Here is a 22,465-nt window from a genome sequence, read left to right as displayed (position 1 = left end):
ATTTCTTATGAAATTCCTCTAGGAGCCTGAGTCCAATCCCTGCCACCCTCACAATGGCTGATAAAGGTGTAACCATAGCAACATGGATGACCACCATCTTTTTTCACTCTGACAAGGAACAGCTCTTAATTCCACACCTTTGACCTCTCTATCCATTTACACTTGGTAGCACACAGGCTGACCTGAGAACCCTTCACCATATGTAATCCTGCACCACCAAGCAAACATCAGTGCAGATGCTCTCTGAGGCATCCAGCAGGCATCACAGTATTGGACATGATTGAACAGGCACTGGTCTGAAAACAGCACAAACCTGTTAATGATTCTTATGTGATAACTATAAGTGTTCAGTTTATATCAGTTTTGCACTGTGAATTTTCTGGGGTTAGACATTTGGCTAATCAGGAGACTGCACTGACCTTCAGATTCTCAGTATTTGTTTAGGCACTTGCGATATCTTCAGTATGATATTTTCTATCATTAGGCAGCCAGTCTAAAATCAGTTTATCTACACAATATAGAGGACAAATTTAAGTAGAGAAGGCAGAACAGAAGGAGTGAAAGGAAGTGGATGAATGAGACCTTAGAAGCCTTTAACCATAACATGGTCTGCTACACAAATATGTCATACTCTGGCATGGAATATAGATTACAAAAATACTCTGTGAGAAATAGACCAAAACATAAACCTGTAATAAAATATGTATTGTGCATATATTGCATACAGAAGGTTTTCAAAAGGTTTTTTATTTTTCAAATTTTGTGACAAGCTTCTGAAAGCAGCAGTATAACTATTTACAAATGTACATAAATAGTAGTATAGACATGAAAGAGTAAAATTACAGTATAAATTATAAATTGCACAGAATTAAAGGCTGTGCATTTAGAAGAATGTAGTATGAGCAGCAATAGTACAGTGATATCATAGTCTAATAAAAATGCATGAAGTAAATGCATTTAATTTTTTGCACAGGAGGTATTATAAACAGGAGAGGCAAAAAATTAAATTAAATTTTTAATTACACTCAGTGTGTAATGTAGGAGTGCATGATATGTCTGAAAAAAATGTACTGATAGCACTTGCCAGATGGCAGCACATCAAAGAGGCAGTATCCAGGGTGTGTTGTGCCTTTGCTGATGAAGCCAGCCTTTTTTTTCTAGTCAGCTGGCACAGAAGATGTCTTGGCTGGGGAGGTCAACCTCGATCCATTTTGCTGCACTTCCACAGTTGGTAGTGCAATATCAGAGTCACAACCAAGTCATGAGTTTGAGAAAATTGTCTGTAAATTCTGTAGCACTGAAAGTGTGCATGCGCCTCCATCATTCTAACATAGAAGTTTGGATTCACCAAACAAACTTCTTAAATCCTGCCACCCAGCCAAACTAGTCAAAATGGAGGGAAAATGGATGCAGAAATCAAAGCAATCCTGGGAGAGAACCTTTGCAAGATCTCAGGGCAAAGGTTTCAATTTCAATGAGGCCACAACCCAAATCATAGTGTCAAGGAAACACAGGAGTGGCTTCGGGAAACATTTGTGGAAGTCCTGTAATCGAGGCAGAGTCTAAACCTTAATCTGAAATATTAGTTTGGTCTAATATAGATCTGGAGAGACCTGAAAATAGTAGCATCGGCATTTCTCATCCAGACTGGCTGAGCATGAATATGCAGCCAAGAAGAATGGGAGAAACTTCTAACAGGAAGGTGTCCTGATCTGAACAAATCATTACCAATAAGACCCGAGACTGTCATTGCTGCCGAAGTATTAAGTGAAAGGTCTGAATACTAAAGTAAATGGATTTTGCCTTTATATACCACCTTAAATAATGTTTGTTATGCCAATGTTTGGTATCTTTTTTTAAATCAGCTAATCACTTATATAACCTAAGGTAGATGGTTTTTTTTTTTCATATTCTAAATAAAAAAACACAAAATTACATTTGAAAAAAAAATATATATATTTTTCACTATAAAAAGATAAACATACTCAATATAATGTTTAATACTGAAAATGAAAACAGATTCACGAATGTGAATATGTAAATGTAGATTGTGATAAAAACATATATACAACTATTACGTGATATACTTTCTACTTACTCTATTGACACCAAACAAAAACTAGAATGGTGTTTTAAATCAGCACTTTCCACACAAGTTGACAGCAGTGTTGAACTTGACTATTTATGCTGTGACATCTTGAACCAGTCATGTGATTTGATCACATCACCGTGATCAGTGACTCCAGAGGGACTCCTTCTACATGTTGCTGGATATTTCCAGCAAATAAATAAATATTTCCTGTATGGCCAGGGTGAACAGGTCTGAGAAGATAGGTTTAGGGAAGGATTAGGGACACCAGTACACACCCCTGAAGACAGGCCTGGGGGTGAGTAGCCAGGCAAGCAGCTGATGGTTAGACTACCCACATAATACAATCAAACTTCAGCCTGAAAGGGCAATGTGGAACCATTGTGTGGTTTCACCACCTGCAAGGTGATGAATGTTTGCCTGGTAGAAATGGACAGGACTATTATAACTATCTGTGACGTTCCATGAGATACACATAGAAAATATCTAAACCATGAATTGCACCACAATCAGCATCCACCATCTAGTTTATTAAAATATTTTTGCCCTTTACCCTTTAAGAAATGAATCACACAAAGCCAAACAGACTATCTATAAATATCTTTTTATTTACTCCCTGATCCCCCTCATGACAAATAGTAATATTGTGACTGAAATGCAGATAGTCATTTGTCTTAGTTAAAGCATTAAAGTGAAGACAGTGAAAGATGATTTACATTCATACCATAGCACATGTATTTTTAAATGGCCAACTATTTAGGGTTAGTAGAGCTCAAACAGAAAACATGTTAATATCAAATCAAAAGAAAGTTTTTCCATACACATTTGTAAGAAACTATTAATATTTTAGACATAGTGCGACATTCTGGCAATTAAATTTCCTTAATTTATTCTGTCAGTAGTTCCAAGGGTAAGCCTTTCTACTGAATCAGGTTGATTTAATATATGGACATTTTCCACACAGAACTGTGATCACCTAAAGCAAAAATCCTTCTACCAATCATTACAATGTGTAGTTTGGTCTAAAACAGTTACAGAAGCAAAGGTTAAAGGCTATTGTTTTATTTGTATTGCATTCATAGAGGTATTGCCATCAGTAAAACCACCCAACTCCTGTGAATCTCGAAAACTACCGATGCTGAATTATCATAGTACCACAATACAGACAAAGGTATTATACTTCCATGATAATGCTACATACAATGATTGTAGTATACCTTTCAATTCGACTCTGAACCTTTGAGGTGACATGTTTACACACTGGCCTGTCTTATTTTTGCCATAATTATTTACATTTGTAAATTTGTCAGTATATTCTATAACACCCACAGACCACTGATGTGGAATGTCAGGGAAGATAGGGTGCTGGAACATTTTATCCAATACTGTGATAATTAATAAACAATATACTATGCAGGCCTAAACTGTGGTCTAAAAGAATCAGCCACACTGAAAATGTTGCTATGAAAATAACCACTTGCCTCAGACTGCATTTGTGCATTTTTTTAAACTTGATGTCAGTGTCATCGATTGCCAAAAGTATTCAAGTTGCAGTTAGTCTTATTGATGTATAAGGAATATTCTGATGGCTGTTTTGTTGTACTAAGCAGTTTTACAGTAATCTATTACACTACAATACAGTATTTGTAGATTTGTTAGACTGGTTTAGCATATTAAACACCAGTACATTTTTATACAAGATCCCCTTATAAAGGTTCCTGGAGCTCATAAACATGTTTTGGTTTTAACCCAAATAAAGTAATGAACACATTTACATGTCTAGCCAAAACAGGATAAAGACAAGCATTCCATTTTGACATCAGAAACAACACTTTAGAAGAACTTCTAAAAAAAAAGAAAAAAGAAAAAAAAGAAATAATAATAATAATAAAGTCCAGATGATGCACTTATCTTATCTAACCATCTTAAGAAGCAGTTTTAATCATCTTTTTAAACTCACAATAAATCAATTTATTAAAAAAAATTTTCTTACAAATGTTTGAAGATTTGCTCCCAAGTTACCATTTACAGATTGCAGGAGAATTCAGGACCCACTTTGTACTGAGAACACAAGTTTTGAAACAAAAAACACCTCTTAACTGCTGCGCATGTCCAGCACACATTTTTGCTCCAGTTTCCCAGATACAAGCAATTCATGGCAGATTTATTTAAAAAAAATGTTTCTGAGTCTAATCATTATGCCAAAGCTTGTAAGAGAAAGTCAAACAGCCAAAACTATTTGTTTCTTTTTTAGCTGCGTCGGCTTAATGGTACATCTCATAGTGGCAATCTTTCTGAAGACCTCTGCGTGTTCTGATACTGCAGTCCAGACAGACCCAGTGAGCCCTGCTGGGTCTGGGGCAGAGGGGTCCAGCTTCAGCAGCAGCCACAGTGGAAGTCGGCACTCGGGTCGACCAGGAAAGAAGCTTGGTTCCGGTCGTGGGGTAGGCAGTCCAGATGGTACCAAGCATCACAGTCATCACACTGGACCCACTGCACTGTATCCTGCTGTGGTAGACGACAATGCACCGCTGCACATGGCTCCACACCCTGGGCACCCACATCTTCATCTTCATCATCTTCATCCGAAGAAGAGGAGGAGGATGAAGATGAGGAGGAGGTAGATGAAGATGAGGAAGAGGGGGATGGGAGTGAAGGGCGAGGCAGGGGATGCTTCCTGGGTCTTCCACGTTGTCTACTGCAAAGGAGAAAAATTAGATGATTGGATCATAATCTGACACCCAACAAACCATAATAAATGGCAGGTTTCACAGTATTCATGTGCTACAGTACACTGATGAATTACTAAATCCTCTCACTGACAGGAGCTGCTATACAACTAGTTTAACAAGACCACCACAACCTTTACTAAAATTCAATTAGTTATCTAGCTTGTTACACGAGCACACTTAGTTTCACTGTTTGGTTCACTCATACAAGTTATAATTCAATACATATACACTTATGTTCATTCAATCTCACCACACAGAAAATCACAAATGAAAACCTGTTCGTTTTAGTTAGCATTCATGTTAAATTACCTAATTCCTATCAAATTAGGAGGGAAAGAACTTACATTAAACCTATTTGGATGCAGGTATGAAATAAAAGGCAACATCTGAAACTGCACTGTTGCAATTGTTATATAAGTATTTATCTGTTTTCACTAATATTTTTTCATGAATAATCTCTGCATTAATCTCTGACTAAGAACTTTTAGATGAGGTCTATCTTTGATAAAAAATTATCACAAATTTCATCCAAAGGTTTTAACAGAGTTCAAACATTATTGTTTAATCAGAAAACTGGCGTACCCAGTGGTGGTCTTGAAGCGTGCAACCTGTCCCCTCTCCCTTTCCACCTTGGTCAGCCTCATTGATGGAGAGGCCAGGTGGTAGTTTACCCCACCCACCACCAGAGGGGAGTACACAGGTGAGCTGTTTGTTCTTCGCCTGCCACGAGGGGCTGGCAAGCAAGGCTTCTGCTGTCTGCAGCTCACAAGATTTATACCTTTGTTGTAACTCATGTTTACAATATCTCGCTTTTGAAGTGAGGTTAAAGAAGCATTAGCAGGTTTCCCATTGGTTGAATAATTGTAAATTATACCATTTTGCTTGGGTATCACGGGCCTGATGTCAAACTGTGACTTCATGCTCAACTCTGTTTTAGATAATGGAGGCTGGAACATCTCAGACTCAGACTTGTACAGCCGTCGCCTCTTCCCCCCTCTGACTTTCCGTGCACCCTCCAATCCACTTCTGCGGCCCACAGGATCATCTGAACTATCATCTTCCAACAACACAGTGTGCGCCGACTTGCGCCGGCTCTTAGATGATGGCGGGAGGGACTTTGAGGAGGTCTCCTTGGAAATTGCAGGGAGTGGAGGAGGGGTGGAAGGTGGCACCAAAGCTGTAAATGAAGGAGTTCTGGTAGAAGTCAGGTCAGTGGTTTTGTCTGTCCTCTTGAAGGTCCAGCAACTTCCATTCATCTTACTCAGGCTGCCAATGGAGTTAAGAATGACGGTGGCTCTATTGATGGACAGTTTAGAAAGATCAAGACTCGGCTCAGGTTTACTATCCAGACTTGTCCTGATCCGGTTCTGAATATCAGATGAAAAGGAACTAGCCTTTGGAACTGTAATGGCATCAAAGTCCTGTGGTCTAACTCGAACCTTCTGGAAGAGGAAGTAGAATTCTGGGTTCCCTCGCACTGATTGACCACCGAAGGTTAATGTGTCACCATCAAAGATTTCCCACAAAACACCTTGCTGTATTCGGACATCGTTCACCCATGTGCCTGCCAAATATAGTATAAGCATATGGTCACACTTTTTTTTAGTGTGAAACACTTTATCCTGGATAAAAACAGATTCAGAGGATTCATGTATTGCATGGAGACAAAACTGGACTTATTGAACACTCACCATAACTGCTTCTGTCCTTCACCTGGACTTTCCAGCCCTCCCCTGCTACACCATCGGTCTGCCTTTCAGCATGTAGTTCAGCATGGATACGTGACACGGTTGATGACTCCAGAGTAACATCACACAACTCTACTGCCCGCCCCAAGCGGAACACTGATTGGGCAAGCGCCGGTCGGAACGTGTACAGGTCACGTGCCAAGTCAGCGACATCACTACCCTGGCCGTTAGCATTATTTGACGAGCCAATTCTTAACAGCTGAAAACACGGCTGGACGCCAGACAACATTTTCTCCGCAAGAAAACAGCCACAACTACACTCGGTAACAGTAGGCGATTTAGCTACATAACGCTATACCCGTGTGCAGAATTATGACTCTTCATGGTAGCTAGATTTTCTTAAACGCTTCTCTACAGGACAACATGTAGAAACCTTTACAGCCGGTAATACCTGTAAAATCTGACTGAATAATTTGGTTTGAATAATGCTCGCGCATTAAATTATTAGCATGCTGAAATGACACTAAACAAGAGTGGATTATTTTTGTATAGTAGGCCTATTTAATTTAGATAAATATATACATAACAGTTTGTGGTAGCAGGGCGACGTCCGACCTGGTTAGACTTCATCCTGAGAATGAGAAAATATAACTGGGTTATATGCTATTACTGTTCACAGTATGTGCCATTCAATGTTTAGATAGCTAAGATAAACCTAGCTAGCATAGCTATCTAACTATGGTAAACTGATCGTATATACAAGACGTGTAGTGACAATTCAATACGTTAGCGATAAATAGTCTTTACTGTCAATATACTGTAACCTCACGAAGTTACTTTTTTGGATTGCTAGCTATAATCTTGTGACCATTTAACTGGAGTGCAAGCCGCTTTCTTGTCGAGCTATGCAGCGTTAGCTAGCAATCGAGCTATAGGTTACGATGTATGCCAATCTAATTGGTTTACCCCAAGTGCTAGCTAGCTAGCAGAGATGGCTGCATTGTTAAAACATCAAAGTTCATCAAATTGATACCCTCGCCATATTGCCAAATATAAAAATATAGCAGTCGATCTTAAAGGGAAGCACATTCAAAGGTGTTCACTGCATACTAGAAATCGTAACTACTTTGATTAACTTTACTACCAGCAAAACACAAGGAAATGCTATGGCAAGGAGTTGAATATTAGTTAGCCTACTAGCTAGCTCTCTATAAGCTGTCGGCAAACCCACACATTTCAGACAAAACGAATTCTAATTAAATATCTAATGGTAATATAATTTCCCGTTTTAAATGAGGATCATAACAGCAAAAAACATTAGCAACGCACAACATACCCTAAATATGACGGCACGTTATTGCAAACATCAATGTACGTCTCTTTTTTTTCTCCGTTGTTAACTTTTCGCGTTCTTTTCCCAGGAAGTGCTTTGAAATTTGGCGCGCCAGGAGAGGTTTCCTTGCGCGAGATTTAACGCCACTTCCGACTCTCTTTTGTCGCAGGAGTTGTCAAAGGAGAACACCAGGCTACTTTCGTAAGGTAGTTAATGATAACACGGCTAGTAGAAGGGTTACTTCTACTTGGCTAAAATATTGCTTAAATATACATTTTTAAAAATTATACTATTAGTTGCAATTAATACTTAGAAACCCCTAGAGTATCTTAGAAATAGGATTATTTATATTAGGACTGTTTAATTTTTTAATTGTGTGTGTGTGTGTGTGTGTGTGTGTGTGTGTGTGTGTGTGTGTGTGTGTGTGTGTGTGTTTTGGGGAGAGGTGAAGGTAGGCCTACTTTTAACCTTGTTTTGTATGACCACTAGTGAAGAACCTATAGTCTCTTAATATGCTCAGGTGGGTTATCCATAGCCTAAGTGTAAGATGCTGAAGCAAAATTCTATCCAAGTATGGATATTATGCAAATCTAAACATTTAGAATAAATATCAGTATTTATCCCCATGTTATAATTCCACATTGTTGATTATAATTGTTTATTGATTATTACATGGGTACTGGACTACTTCATAAAAATAGGCTCTCCTAAACTTAAACATGCTTAACTAATAAGTTATTAATTGAAGAGACAATGGAACATTCTTTTATTAGTGTTTTTCATTCAGGAAAAGGGATGTTGTACAAAAGTGTGCATGAACATAAATACTGAGAAGGCATTAAACCTTTTATGGCCTTTCAAAAAATGTTATAAAATTTAATTATTTGTGTACATTATTGTTAATGTCAATGTCTAGAACAATCTAAATGCCTTCTTCCAAAACAGATCCTTGGACAACCAACCTTGACAAACTGCTTTAGCATTTCATCTGACATAAGTCATCTGTAAATTTTATACACATACAATCCAAACTCATATGTTGTACTTCAGATTCAAATTCAGCTCAATGATTTTATATTACATTTTAAATAATTAAACTTCAGTTCAAGATGTTTCTTCTTGTTTGTGCATAGTCCACTCTGGTTAGATATAAAGAATGCACTGTTATTTGTACGATATTATTTCATACCATATGACAAAGAATTAACCCAACTGATTTGGAATCTTTACAATTTTTTAACATAACACAAGATTGTGACTAACCATTTGTTTATATTTTGCATCTCAATTAAATTGAAATCTTGAAATATGTTTTGTCTCACTGGTGGTGTTGACTGTTCACAAATACTCCAGAGCACTTCTCCAAAATCATTAGACACAGTATATGGATAATTTGGAAACAAAGCAGTTTGATACAGGGCAATGTTGTATACATCAGTACATTGCCAGAAATGTGAAAAAGAGGCTGTAGATGGACAGAATCAAATATGTAGTGCAACTGAATAAGTTGCAGGCAATTGTAAGATATAACAGAAAATACCTTCCCCTTTCTGCAAAATCTTTAGAAGAATTTCCTTTGAGGAAGGTCACTATTGCTTGACTAGAAGGTAGGAAAGGACTTTAAATCATGAAAATTTCTACATCCTGAGCAAGACTATCATGCCTAAGTAGTTGTGATAAAACACTATGCAGTCAAAGTACTGCTAATATGTTTTTTATAGCCAGTATTGTTTTTATAAAAAGAGGAATGAATGAATTGCCAAGGACATGGGATGTTAGACTGACATTAAGAATACGTTGTGGGCATCATAAATGCAGTAGGAGCAAGACTAGTTCATTTAACCAGCTATGAAGTCTACTGTCAATCAAGCAAGCTATTGACAAACATGCTGAAATAACAATATTTTCTAGGTATATTTACATTTATGACAGCATATTTATTAAGTAAAACACTATAATATATATAGAGTATAATAGTATGTCTAGTAGTCTTGGTGCAATATTTGCATAATTGAAACACATTCTCCAACACAAATAAAGGCAAATAATAATTTCTAGTGCAATAATGTGAACAATTTTAGAAAGCATTTGTCAGAGAAAAACAGTAAGAAAGCTAGTGAGAGCTTAAAGGAGAAAGTTACAGATAATGAAGCAAAGAGTAGCAATCAAGGGATCAGAAAATCTTGCACCTTCTTGGTGTGTGTGTGTGTGTGTATATATATATATACACACACACACACACATGCAATATATACAAAAGTAAGGGTACCTTTTCTCAAAAGATGTATGTGTTGAAACTTACAGTTGCATCTCCCTTGTGTAGGGGGTGCAAGGTGTGTGTGTATGTGGGTACTTGTCTGTCTGCACCATCAGTATTTGGATTTGAAGAAGGAGAGTCCTTCTTCCAAAGAATGCTTTGCAGTACCAATGTAGTATTTCAGTGCGCATATTATTGTATATTGCATTTTTATATAGCTGTACCTGCATATTGTTTTGTAATGGTCAAGCAATACGTTGTATTGATACAATCTACCATCTCAACTCCATAAATTAATAAAATACATTTTTATAGCTAATTTTGTCTGGAAGTATTCTTTTACCCCCATATATTTACATTCATTCCAATTTATTAAGCATCATTTATGGGCTACTGTTATCATAATTGTGCTTTTCATTGACACCAGCCTGTCCTGTTCTTTTCCTCCTTCAGCAGACATTAAAGATGAGGTAGCAGTTTTCCTAGCAGGCCTTGACAGTGTCTTATGACAGTTTACAATGGAACCTCCTTTGTGAATAAGATGGGCATTGTGTGGCATTCACTTGAACTGTCCCATTTGTCTTCCAAGTACCATAAACAGCGCATAAGGGCAATGACTGTTGATTTGGACAGAGTCCACCTTAGGTGAGTGCTTAATTATGATTGAAACTGAACAAAGCAGTCAAATGGGTATTGGGGCTAACCTGGGGTAGCACCGATAAATATATGAAATTATAGAGAGCAATTGTTGGATTGGGTCTGATGATTCACAGCTGAAATGTGTTACTGAAGATTATGAGGCCTTATATTAAGTTCCAGTATGAGTTGAAGTCGAGCACTTATAAAAGTATTTCAGATACACCTGCACATAAATCTGACACATGCAAGTTTGATTGCATGGGTCCATAACAGAACCAAGTTCTCTTGTGGGTGTATTCTGTGAAGTGGCTTCTGAGCCATTTTTGTATTCTGAAAACACCTTTTTATTGTCTAATATAAGCTTTCAGAATGGAAAATATGAACCTTGAAAACCTATCACCTTCTGCCAGAATCAGTACAATTACAAATAAATCAGCGAACATGCGATTCATTAATCATTCTTTGCAAGCAAAGATGGAAAGTAATTCATATCAGACCAGCTGGTATTATTATGCAGGACATGTTTCTTTCCTGGAAATGTTCTAGATAGATAGATTTTTGACAATGTGTGAATGGAATCATTTTGAAGACAACGAGCACTCCAAGTTTTTCTGCAGCATATTTAAACACTGCATTCAAAGAGCATCTCATTTAGACTTTACTGTGCAGATCATATCTCTCCCAATAGATCCAAACAAAGAGTATAGCTATTATTTTATAGAGACTCCACTTTCAGATGACAAACATGAAAGGGCAATGAAGGTGAAAAATGGAATAATAACTGCAGAAAAAAGAATATGGAGACATAAAGCACTGGAATGATGAGTTCATACTGGTACCCTCTTTTGTCTTTTCAGCAAGGTCTTCCACTACAGCTGATATTCACTCCTTTTTAGCTTCCAGATATGGTAACCTGGGGTCTTCACGGTTCTCTAGCAAGGGGCTTTTTGTTGTTTTAATCAGTTTTCAGGGGTTTACAGAAAATAGCTGTGATGTCTACAAAACATTGTCAATTTTCATTTTAGAAATAGAGACCATTAATTAAGGAAGACTTTGTTTGTTTGTCTGTTGTTTGTTTGTTTTACTGCGCCAGAAGAAAGTGTTCATTTTTACTAATAGTGCTATTTCGGAGCCTTTTGGAACATCACTGAGACAGAGGCCTTAAAACACTATTGTACTTTGCAATATTGCTCTAGCATACCTATACCTTAACTGGAACATAAAAGTATTCTTTTGCAACTTTATGATCTTTGGGAGCTGTAGAAACTATGATCATAGACCAGAAGCTAAGAATATATAAGTGGGTCAAATACTTAAGTCTTTAAGATGAGAACCTTTATTTATTTATTTATTTATTTATTTGAGCCGGGGCAATTCATGCAGTACTGTTTTTCCTCTTTTTAAAGTGATTTGACAACTTCTATAGTAAATTTAGTGTGTCGTAAACACAGTGGGGCTAGGGAAAAATGTCAAATTTGTGGTTTTGATTTCCAGAACATTGTGCACAGAAGCAAAAGCAAATACTGTGTGTTGATCTTAGCTAAGGTACTGATATTACAGAGCTTTGAGCTAAACAGCACAATAATGTTTTAAGGCAATGAATCTTGGTACATTAAAAGGATATAAGGAGGTTCTCCAGTTCCCTCCAGAGAAATATTCTTCTTTAAAGTGTGTGGCTGTTTTTCTAGAGAGCCTAACATGCATTGGACATTCGGTTTACAATAGATTTGGCTTTTAACTAGCCAAAAAGGCTATGTCATATGCATGCATTGTGCAGGAGCTCACATCCTATGTTCTTTAAAGTTAACGTAAACACATTTGTTTATGTATATATTTGTTTATGTAAAACTTGTTGCTCTAGGACTACCCATTAGTGCTAATATTTGGCAAACCATTTGTTTAAAAAAATTCAGGCATTGGACATGTTATACGAGAAGCTTTAGCAGTTAGTTGGCAATCTGTGGGCATGATTATAAAAGAAATGATCAGGCTCAGGTTGGTTAGTGGAAAACTCTGGAGTGTGCCACTGAACAGATTCTCAGGTTGTGGTACCATCTGCACTGATACACTGATCCAATTTGGCTACTTTGTCATTGAGCAGCAGGGCGTCTTGGCTTGTTTCTGGCACTGGGCTGGTTGCAGGGGCTGAGGCTTCCATGGCACCTAGCCTGCACACTTTAGGGGTTGTATGAGGGGTAGTGACTCCTAAAAAGTCGCTCTCTGCGTGGGCTTCAGATTTGTGCTGGGTAGCCGGGCTGGCACTGAGAACCGAATCCGGGGTACGAGTGGCACTATGATTGCCCTCTGAATTAGCTGGGGCAGCAGCAGCAAGACTGTCAGAGTCAAAGAGGAGCTTGTGGGAGGCATAGGTTTGAGGCACATCAGTGTCGCTGTCCAGTGGAAGTGCAGAATCAGTCATCTCCACAAAGTTATTTTCAGCAAGGAAAGTGTGATAGTGCCCCGCTGTGAACACTTCGAGACCCTGCAACAAGAAAGATGTTAGTGGGTGGGTCATAAAGAAAGGAAGACATCTTTATGACGCTATGGTCAATGACAGCTTCCATCTAAAATGGGTAACCAAGTAATTAAAAGACATACATCTTAGAGTTAATTATAACAGTGTATTTATTTCAGCTGCCTTTCTAAAATGTATAACCACTTACCTTGATCTCAACCTCTGTGCTCTCGGTGATGTTCTCCCAGGTAGACTGCAGAGTGGATTCCTCAGTGAATCTGGTGTAGGCCTCATGAACTACCTTATACCAAGAGAAGCTCCAAATAAGTACCAAAAATCATGAAATCATGCACTACATATCATGAAATTCTGTTTGGTTGTTAATCATTTTAAAAATAAAAGAGAAATTAAAAAATTGCAGATGGAAAGCTGACAGTGTAACACCAAATGCTCCTCTATTTATCCTCGATTTATGGCAGTTTAAATTCTGATAAATATTGTAACAATATGAAAGGATAGTAGTGTTATAGACAACATTAAGATTTTATTTTTTGCTTCTGTCTTGTGATGAACCAGGGCTGGAATAAGGTGGTTTGTTATGAAAAAGCAGATTTTCTATTAGACACAAATTATTTTAAATCACCAGCTGCATTTAGAATTACTCCACAGGAGTTTACCATATTAAAACATGGGATTTAAATATTCCATGTCTCCAGAAATTCTGAAAGGTTGTAATGCATTAGGGTCCACACATTGTCACAATATATATCTGTACATGTGCACACGCACCTGGACACCTGGAATCATACATCATCAAGAGAACTATTTAACACAGACCAAGGACAAAACAGACAAAACACACTTTCACTGTGGCAAATGATTAATTTGAATCTTTTTTCTTTTTTTAAATCTTTGGCCAGTAATCCTCCAAATTCAGAAATTCAGATGGCTGTCATTCCCCAATGAATAACCACATATATCAGCCACATACACAAACTGTTTACATGGTTTGTATATATTAACAAATCATTTATTCAGAATAGATTATTTTAAAAATGTCATTCAGAATAGAATATAAAATATTTTTGTAAAGCAAGTTGAATTTTAACATCAACATTGCAAAATCTCATTATACAGCTGTCATCCTTTGCACTGGCATTCTTTACATACAGCAATTTTGTCCAGGTGCTTATTTGTTAGTTGACACTTTCTAGTTTTGTTTTTTTTATATTTTACTCTTAACAAAAATGTTTTTTATTATTTAAGTTAGACTTTTTGAAAGCATTTAAAAAAGGAAGCATCCAATAAACAGAACTGGACTTCTAATAAGCATACAAAAGCATAACTTATTTAGGTAAAAAATCACCACCACATTTATACCTACAAAACTTTTTTTTTTTACTACAAATTGTTTGATTTAATGGTTTCGTTGGGGAATTACGTCCAATTAAGATGCAGTTTAGGACTGAATCTCTCAGGGAAACCAGTCCTGACACTATTAATCATTTCCAACATCTTTAATTACATACATATTCACACAGCCAATATGAAGTTTAACCAGCACAAACACATACGCGCACACACAAACACACACACACACACACACACACACACACAAAGGTCCACATTTACCTCTTCACCATCCAAAAAGAGAAATATCTAGGTGCATGTGTGTTTCAGCAAGAGCAGAAATATGTGTTACTAAAGCTTTAACTGCAGGGATCAATGTAATACCTTAGCAGTTACTTGTGTCTATAGACCTGCATGGAAAACAGAGGGAGGAATGAGGGATGGATGATACACGCAATCACTGATGGTGGCAAAAGGCCTTTGCAGCTTGGACTCCTGTTTGACCACCCTAAGGAACTAGTACAAACACTGATACAGATCCATCAACTTAACACTAAAGGAAAAAACAAACAACAAAATGCAAAGCTTGCTCACCAAGAAGCTGCTCCATTTGAGGCTCCTTTAAAAAGGAAAAATGCATTGCAAATCAGTGGTTAAGCTAACCTCTTCAACAGAAAAAAGCACTGTCCAGGCTCATTAGAAAACAGCCAAACAACCTATCTGATGTCTTCGCGCGTAATCTACTTATTCCAATAATGATTTTTCAGTGCGTGAGGCTTGGTGACTGAGAAGGTGGGACCAGTTGGGTGAGTGAAGACGGATTAGAGCAACATGAGACTACGCACTACCAGATACTGAAAAGATGTTTACAATGAGACAGCAAAGCGAAGGTAGTCTAGTATATTATCAGGTTATTTTATAGTTGAAAAAACTATAGTGAGTGGAAAATGGCACTGGAAAGTTAGCCAGTAATCAGAGTCTGTGCAATATAAAACAAAATATGTGCTTCTGTTTCTTTCAAGGGAGATTCAGCAGGATCAGTATTAAGCACAGGAACAAAGACAAACATATAATACATAAACAAACAGACATTTAAGGCATGTCAACACTGTGATGAGGTTTTTCTATTTGCTGCAGTACTTATGCAGTTGTTCTTGTACTGCTTATAACCACGTATGGACTATTTAAAGATTTAAAGACTATCTACAAATTCAATTTACAAAGATAATTGTACTACCCAAAATCTCAGTACTGTATTGTACAGCTGCCACTTTAGTGAGCCCGGATTAAGTTTTCATGTAATTAGTTCCTTTTGATGTTTAACGTTTATGTTTGGCTCTTGGAGTTATTCTACTGTGGTGTGCTTTACCTGTCTGAAGGTTTCTCCATCTCCCTTGCCAGCTTGTTGAGCAATGAGGGCAATCTTTCGGGCTCTTGCTTCCCGACGGCGAACCTTGATCTGACAGGAGATTAGACACACCAACAGCAGGAACGCCAGCAGACCCAATAAAGACAGGATCACCACATAAAGCTGAGGCAGTTTGTAGGCTGAGATAAGACAGGGGTAAAGGAGGGTGAGAATAAAAGAGAAATGCCAAAAAGATATAGTTAACCAAACAAAGAAAATTGATCTCAAACATTAGTCAGAGAGAGGGCACTCAAGATATCTCATTAAATGTAACTGATTAGATAGAAGCTACACATTATATAAGTTTGTCCAACAAAATTTGCCTCTGTACTTACGCTCCACATCCACGTAGACATCGGCTATGTGAAAACCTGATAAGTCAGTCACTCTGAAAATGCCTGTGTCACTAACTTTGACCTTCTTCAGGTAAAACATTGAGACATCTACTGACACTCGGCCATCTAGCATGGGGTCCAAAGGCACGACCAGTTCCCCCTGATCCAGAATAAGCCGAGCCTCATTGTCAGAGTCTGGAGTGTAGACCATATTGATCTTCGTGTGGTTTATATAGAGCTTGATCTTCAGAGTTTTGTCATAATGCAAGTGCACAAATATCTGGTGCTCTGGGTATGATAAAAACAGAAGGGAAATATAATCCTGAATCACCTTGCACAAAAGATGCTACACAAACCTACATTCAGTCTATTTATTTCATAATGCTATGCCGTGTCATCCATCATAATATATTCTCTTCACCCTAATCTTTCCTCTAAAGACTCACCTTTAACATTCAGACATGTCCTTTTACGAATTTTTCCATCACTGTCCAGTACAGTGTAGCTACCCTCATCTGTTCCGGTCACCACATGGAGGTTAACCTTCTTCTCACTTGCACTGAGACGGGTCCTATATTCCTCTATAGGGATGATGCTATGATTGAGAAGAACCACAGCTGATGGCTCTATAGTTTGGTTAATGTGACTTGTGCTGCGTCTGAACTCCAGGGTGTAAGGACCAGTGATGTCATTAAGTGTAATATGATATGTTTCACCATATTTCACGGTTGTCTCTGTGGCACAATCTGTAAGGGTCAAGAGTATTCTACAGTCAACAGAATGACCAACAATAAATCAATTGTACTTGACTGACTATTCTTAAAACTAATTTGGCACTACCACAAATACATAATACTTTTTAATTACATATGAAATCATGTGTAATGCAAAATGGGTACAATAACATCATGACATTAAAGATCTACCTGAGGGTCATCTAGCAGCAATTACTCCTACCTCTAACTATAAGGATGATGCGTCTGACATCAGCTGGAGCTGCAGAGTTCCTCACTACATATGTACCCTCATCCTCTTCACCCACATCTTCCAGAACCAGGTGTCTGGTCTGAAAATTAAGTTTGGCTCTAGAGTTCTGAATCTCCCTGTTCCGGAAGAAAACCACCTCAGAGATTGGATCCAGCTTTGGTTTAAACACCACCTCTGTAGTGTCCATTGCTGGCACAGGGATATGTATGTCTTCCCCAAAGAAGGCAGTACGGTGGTCATCCTTTGCTGAAAGTGAAAAGAGAGACAAATGAGGAGTTTATAATAAATATTGAAGATGGTAAGGTGTTGTATGATAATGAATCATGGCTTATTTAAGTCATCACCCAAAATTCCTGTTGTGTATACATCACATAAAATGACTTAATGGACAATTTTTAGATTTGAAATGTGTTTACCAGTAAAATGAGGGTACCAGTGAAGAAGATTTGTATTTATGAGTGAATTTTTGAATTTTAAGCATTTCAAAAATGTTTAATAATATGTCTGCTGGTAAAGAGAAACCAAAGTTGTTTTTGACTTTACCTTTTATGGTTGCAGAATAAGCTGTAAAAGAAACATAAGATGATTGTTCTGAATATTACCAAAATGATTTTTCACTGACCAGCAAAACAATATGGATGGATCTGGTGACATTTAAAAGCCATGACAACTTGATAATCCTAGAAAACTGTAATTGAACTCCACTGGCCACTGTAGATCTTTGAGATGTGCTTTGTGTTCATAAGTGGGAAGGTAAGATGTTCCATTGTTATTGTGTTCACATAATTAAGTGGAATATCTTGATTGCACCTTTAAAACCATGTTACCCACAAAAGGGACTGATAAGGTTTGACAGAACTTCATATAACTACAGATTGCAATAGTGGTGTCATCTTTGGTGGATTAAAACTAATTACTGACTGTAAAATGTATGGCAGATTATTTGGTATATTATATAGTTACCTGAGCACAGTAAAGAGGAGAGTACTGCAATGTGTAACATTTCCATATTGATTGGATTTCTGTCAAAATAAAAAGTAAATAAATATCAACGAATGACCATAAATAAATGACCTGTGTTAGGACAGATGATCTTACAATGCAGTAGAGTATGAGAAGGTGCATCTGAAACATAGAACATCTGAAGTTGGCAGCATGCCACCAAAGCACAGGAAAATGCAACTGTTTGAGGAAACACGAGATGAAGCAATTTAAGAGTGTTATGCTACAAAATATTCAGTTACAGCCCCCTGTCCTTGGGTTAAGTGCAGCATGCACTTTTTCTTTGCACAGTCCAATATAGATATTATTGGAGCAATGACTTAAAGACCAAAAGCATTATTATGATTATTAATGTATTATTTCAATATTATATTCATACAAATAGTTGGTTTTCTTTCTCTAGAAGCTGTCTAAAGTTGTTTTTCATGGCAAGTCAAAGTAACTTCCATCAGAATGTATTATAACAAGCATTCTTTCACATGCATCCACAGACATTTAAAAAGACAAAATGTTGCTCCTAGATTGTTCAGTGCTACACAGCTGACACTCACAGTCAGAAGCTTTTAAAGATGATTTAAGTCTTACTGAATGTTACTATTGAATGACAGATTTTCAATGAAAATAATTTATGGATGGTGATATCATCATGTTTGGCACAAGCAACTCTTGATCCATCCCCCTGGGTCTTTGGTATATGCTGTTCTGCCAAAACCTACAGTTATTTGGAACACACCTCATGCTCACTCTTCTTTCCTCCCTTTCTGTACTCTCTCACAGCCTCTGATGACATTGTTTCTCTCAAGACAAGACAGCAGCTCTTGTGTACAAATGCAGAGAAATTTAGGGCTCTCGCTAATGAGAAATCCTTTCTCATTTTATAGTAGATTAAATCATTATTAATCAACCAGCCAAGCTTTCTTATGTGTCAAATTTTATAATTTAATATATAAATCTGATTTGAATGTCATTCTAGGAGGTAGCCACAATCCTCTGCAAAGTCTTACTTTTCTTATGGCGCGTAATACAATGTATGCAGGTCTATTTCTTGAGTAATAGCTACGCGAAAGAATGCCCCTCTCTTTCTAAGTAGCACATCGCGTTAGTGGTGCGCAAGGGTGTGTCAAGCTCCGCCGCCGGAGCCACCCCTCCAGAAGAGGTGTCACGAATCATGAGAACGATATCGAAGATTCTTCAGTTTTAGAGAGATGGCCCAAAAGTTATTAGATTATAGATTCTACAAGAGCTTGAGATCTCGATGTATTACCTATAGTATGAATTTAGTTTAATCTAAATATCTTTAGTGTTCCCGCTTCATTCACTTCTTTAGAAATATTTTGCGACCAATTTTTATTTAGCGCATAAACAATCACAAATGCCACAGTGCCACATAATTCACGCGTAGATACGAAGGCGGCTATCCCTTGCACAAAACAAGCACAAACGGTCAGTCCATAACCACACTACCCTATTTAGTGAACACCAAGCGCGTACTCAACAATTATTCTAAAATTAACGTCTCTGTTTGATCATTTGATCTGTATCGACTGTTTTATATAACGATATTCCCTCAAAATCTTCCAAATTAAAGAACAGTGTGTTCTACTGAATCGTTAAGGATGGCGCAACATTCCTGCAGAGTTCCAAGCGCACCGCATCAGTTCATTAAAGAAAGAGACGAAAAGGCCAGGCTTCTTTAATGCTTCTTTAAAATCATTATTCGACAATGCGACTAGAAGGAAGCAATAACTAAAATGATTCCGCTGCGTACTATATATATCTGATTAGTTTAACATATTAATTGGGGCATATTAGCGTGAGACAGACGACATGAAGAAGCAGTACAAGAAGCAGTACGATGAACAGTAATTCATTTGATTGTGTAGGTTTTATATATATATATATATATATAAACGCTAATATGCCCCAATTAATATGTTAAACTAATCAGATATCGGATAACTCATTCATACACTAATATACGCTTAAACACTACGCAAGAAAACCTAACGCGTCATGAGATTTTGGTTGTATTCCCTGCAACACACATAACTAACATAATTACCGTAACGGTTGCAATCACTGATGTGCAGACGCAGAATCCGTATAGCGAAGCTCAAAGCCAGGGAACAGGTTTTATGATTTTTTAAAAAAAACGATGATTCCCCCCACCTCTAAATGTTCTTCCCCTTGCCCCCTGCCCGCCAAAGAAAGGGACGTCTGATGTTAACAAAGCGGGATTATCTGGACGATTTCGGATGAAGTCGGTATGAAGACCAATAACCGTCGGCTTCGCCCATAAAGCGTTGCTCTTGTCCATGGAATGTCATGTGTCACAAAAAGCCAATTTCGTTACCTCTCCTCGCATCCTCTCATTCTCTCGATAGAGCTCTGCCCAGTGTAGTCCAATCTAAAGTAGAACACTGAACAGACCTACATAGTCCTTATTTATGTTCATGTTGGCAAAACTAAGATGCGCTAAATGCAGGCTCTTGGTGCGAGGGGCGCATGCTTACTTGGGCGACGTCTTTCATTTATTTGCTAAAAATGTTATTTAGTTATGTATGATACGTAGCTCATACATAACTACGTATCCATTTCTGCATTGTAGTTTAGTGTATCTGGGCTTTAAACATATGTACTTATAAATAAACACTTGTAAAACAGGAAAGATCATTGAAATAAATAAATTGTAACAGCTAATGTCTGGTGGCTTAACCTCTTATGGACAGTATAGGCTATACTGATTGGAGTTTAACCATATGGCAAAAGCATTTTGGGAGAGCTAGGTGGAGTACAAACTTAAACATAAGTAGTTCAGGTTCATATTACTGTTTACATACCTGTTGGGTGGGTTCTTTGAAAGATTCCCTGTAATGCAAGGGATCAGCAGAGACTCTGAGTCAGAGGTAGCTTGGGAGAAAGAGGTTTGCTTATGGCATTAATTTCTGCATATCTCAAGGTGGGTGAGCCAGTGATCTAGTTAATTGTGTCAAAGAACATTTCTTCTAAAACATATCACCTGATGAATATTTCATTTAAAACCCGGTGTCTCATTTAATTAAAATGAGTACCACTGCATAATCTGTGCATGACTGTGCATGACTGTGCATGTGTGTGTTTGTGTGTGTGTGTGTGTGTGTGTGTGTGTGTGTGTATCTGTGTGAAAATGCAGAGTTGCAGTTGTGCACCCTTGACAACTGTGGTGGATAGTTCTGGCATCATTAGGAGTCTGTGACTCTTTTGCCTCCCTGTCATTTCAGGAATATGTCTAATTTTGCCCTAGTGGTGTCATGCTTGAATATCTTATTTTTGCCAGGTTGAGAAGAGGATAAGTTGCAGTCTGTGGTTTACCTCTGAACTTCCACCTAATGCAGCCAGTGCATCAGACACTACAGGGACACCATATTATAGTCTAATAAATCCTCTTTGGACTGTGTCCAAACAAGACTGGACAGAATGATAGATCTGATGCATGTGGATTTAGAAGAGCATACTGTCTTGGCAGATTGCTTTAAAGGGTTTATATCAACCAATCTTAGAGGCCGGAAATAGCTAAGCGTTCACCCTCTGCCTGGAGTCATGGAGGGGTTATGATAGTAATAAATTTTAAAGTTGGTGATTTTAGGAATCATTCAAAGATAAGCAAAGCAGTTTCACAAATGTCTGAGTACAAGCCCCCAATGAGCAAGCCAAGGGCAACAGTAGCAAGGAAAAACTCCCTAAAGCATGGTGGAAGATTCTTCCTCATGAGGAAGAATACTCGGGGGGGGGGGGGGGGGTCCATCCTCCTCTGTCTAACAACATACACTATAGTAGTAACAATATAAACAATATGGAGCAGAATAAATAGTGAAATAGATATATAAATAAATAAACAAACAAGCAAATAAATAAACAAATAAATAAATGTGGGAAAAAAGCAATCAATGTCTAATCTGGTTTTCTAGAAGTCTTAGTCTAATCCCAACAGTGTGCACATGTCCGAAAGCTATCCTGCATGAGAACGTCCAACAAGGGCAACATAGAAGTAGTTGGCTATGGTTTAGGTGTGGTGGGCTACAGCAGGGGGCACCAGAGGAGCCATGGCAGCTGAGATGGGTTGAGGCTCAGTAACAACATGTCATCAGGGGTAAGTACCTCATCAGAAAGAGAAAATAGATTATTAGGCATGTCCAGGTACGAGGGTGTGT

General features: G+C 37.8%; 2 protein-coding genes and 1 long non-coding RNA gene across 7 annotated transcripts; 1 reads left to right on the top strand and 2 right to left on the bottom strand.

The window, feature by feature from the left end:
• Positions 1 to 2,709: 2,709 nt before the first annotated feature.
• tcf19l (transcription factor 19 (SC1), like) lies at positions 2,710 to 7,916 on the bottom strand. Of its 2 annotated transcripts, none has more exons than XM_027016284.3 (4): positions 7,846 to 7,916; positions 6,513 to 7,140; positions 5,404 to 6,385; positions 2,710 to 4,787 (listed from the first exon to the last, which is right to left on the bottom strand). In XM_027016284.3, the coding sequence occupies exons 2-4, from the start codon at positions 6,796 to 6,798 to the stop codon at positions 4,466 to 4,468; spliced, it is 1,590 nt and encodes a 529-aa protein (XP_026872085.3). In that variant the 5' UTR covers positions 6,799 to 7,140; positions 7,846 to 7,916; the 3' UTR covers positions 2,710 to 4,465. The 2 variants fall into 2 exon arrangements, with proteins under 2 accessions (XP_026872085.3, XP_081552920.1); XM_081696794.1 differs by having other exon boundaries at positions 5,696 to 6,385.
• On the top strand, positions 6,723 to 8,367 carry LOC113581266 (uncharacterized). The gene is made up of 3 exons (XR_004776420.2): positions 6,723 to 6,832; positions 7,931 to 8,048; positions 8,288 to 8,367. It is a non-coding gene; the product is annotated as an uncharacterized LOC113581266 (long non-coding RNA).
• A 103-nt stretch (positions 8,368 to 8,470) lies between these two features.
• Positions 8,471 to 20,774, bottom strand: LOC113581267 (uncharacterized). 4 transcript variants are annotated; one of them, XM_027016285.3, is made up of 10 exons: positions 20,629 to 20,774; positions 18,237 to 18,295; positions 17,817 to 17,837; positions 17,244 to 17,519; positions 16,733 to 17,032; positions 16,287 to 16,574; positions 15,913 to 16,091; positions 15,138 to 15,162; positions 13,402 to 13,490; positions 8,471 to 13,220 (listed from the first exon to the last, which is right to left on the bottom strand). In XM_027016285.3, the coding sequence occupies exons 1-10, from the start codon at positions 20,646 to 20,648 to the stop codon at positions 12,777 to 12,779; spliced, it is 1,701 nt and encodes a 566-aa protein (XP_026872086.2). In that variant the 5' UTR covers positions 20,649 to 20,774; the 3' UTR covers positions 8,471 to 12,776. The 4 variants fall into 4 exon arrangements, with proteins under 4 accessions (XP_026872086.2, XP_026872089.2, XP_026872088.2 ...); XM_027016288.3 differs by lacking the exon at positions 20,629 to 20,774 and adding an exon at positions 20,445 to 20,618; XM_027016287.3 differs by lacking the exon at positions 20,629 to 20,774 and adding an exon at positions 20,338 to 20,435.
• Positions 20,775 to 22,465: the final 1,691 nt, after the last annotated feature.

The sequence above is a fragment of the Electrophorus electricus genome, chromosome 2 (assembly GCF_041902795.1).
Source record: "Electrophorus electricus isolate QZ-2024a chromosome 2, ASM4190279v1, whole genome shotgun sequence".
Lineage (NCBI taxonomy): Eukaryota > Metazoa > Chordata > Actinopteri > Gymnotiformes > Gymnotidae > Electrophorus > Electrophorus electricus.
Note: the sequence above shows the minus strand (reverse complement) of the source record. Positions and strands in the feature narration are given on the sequence as shown.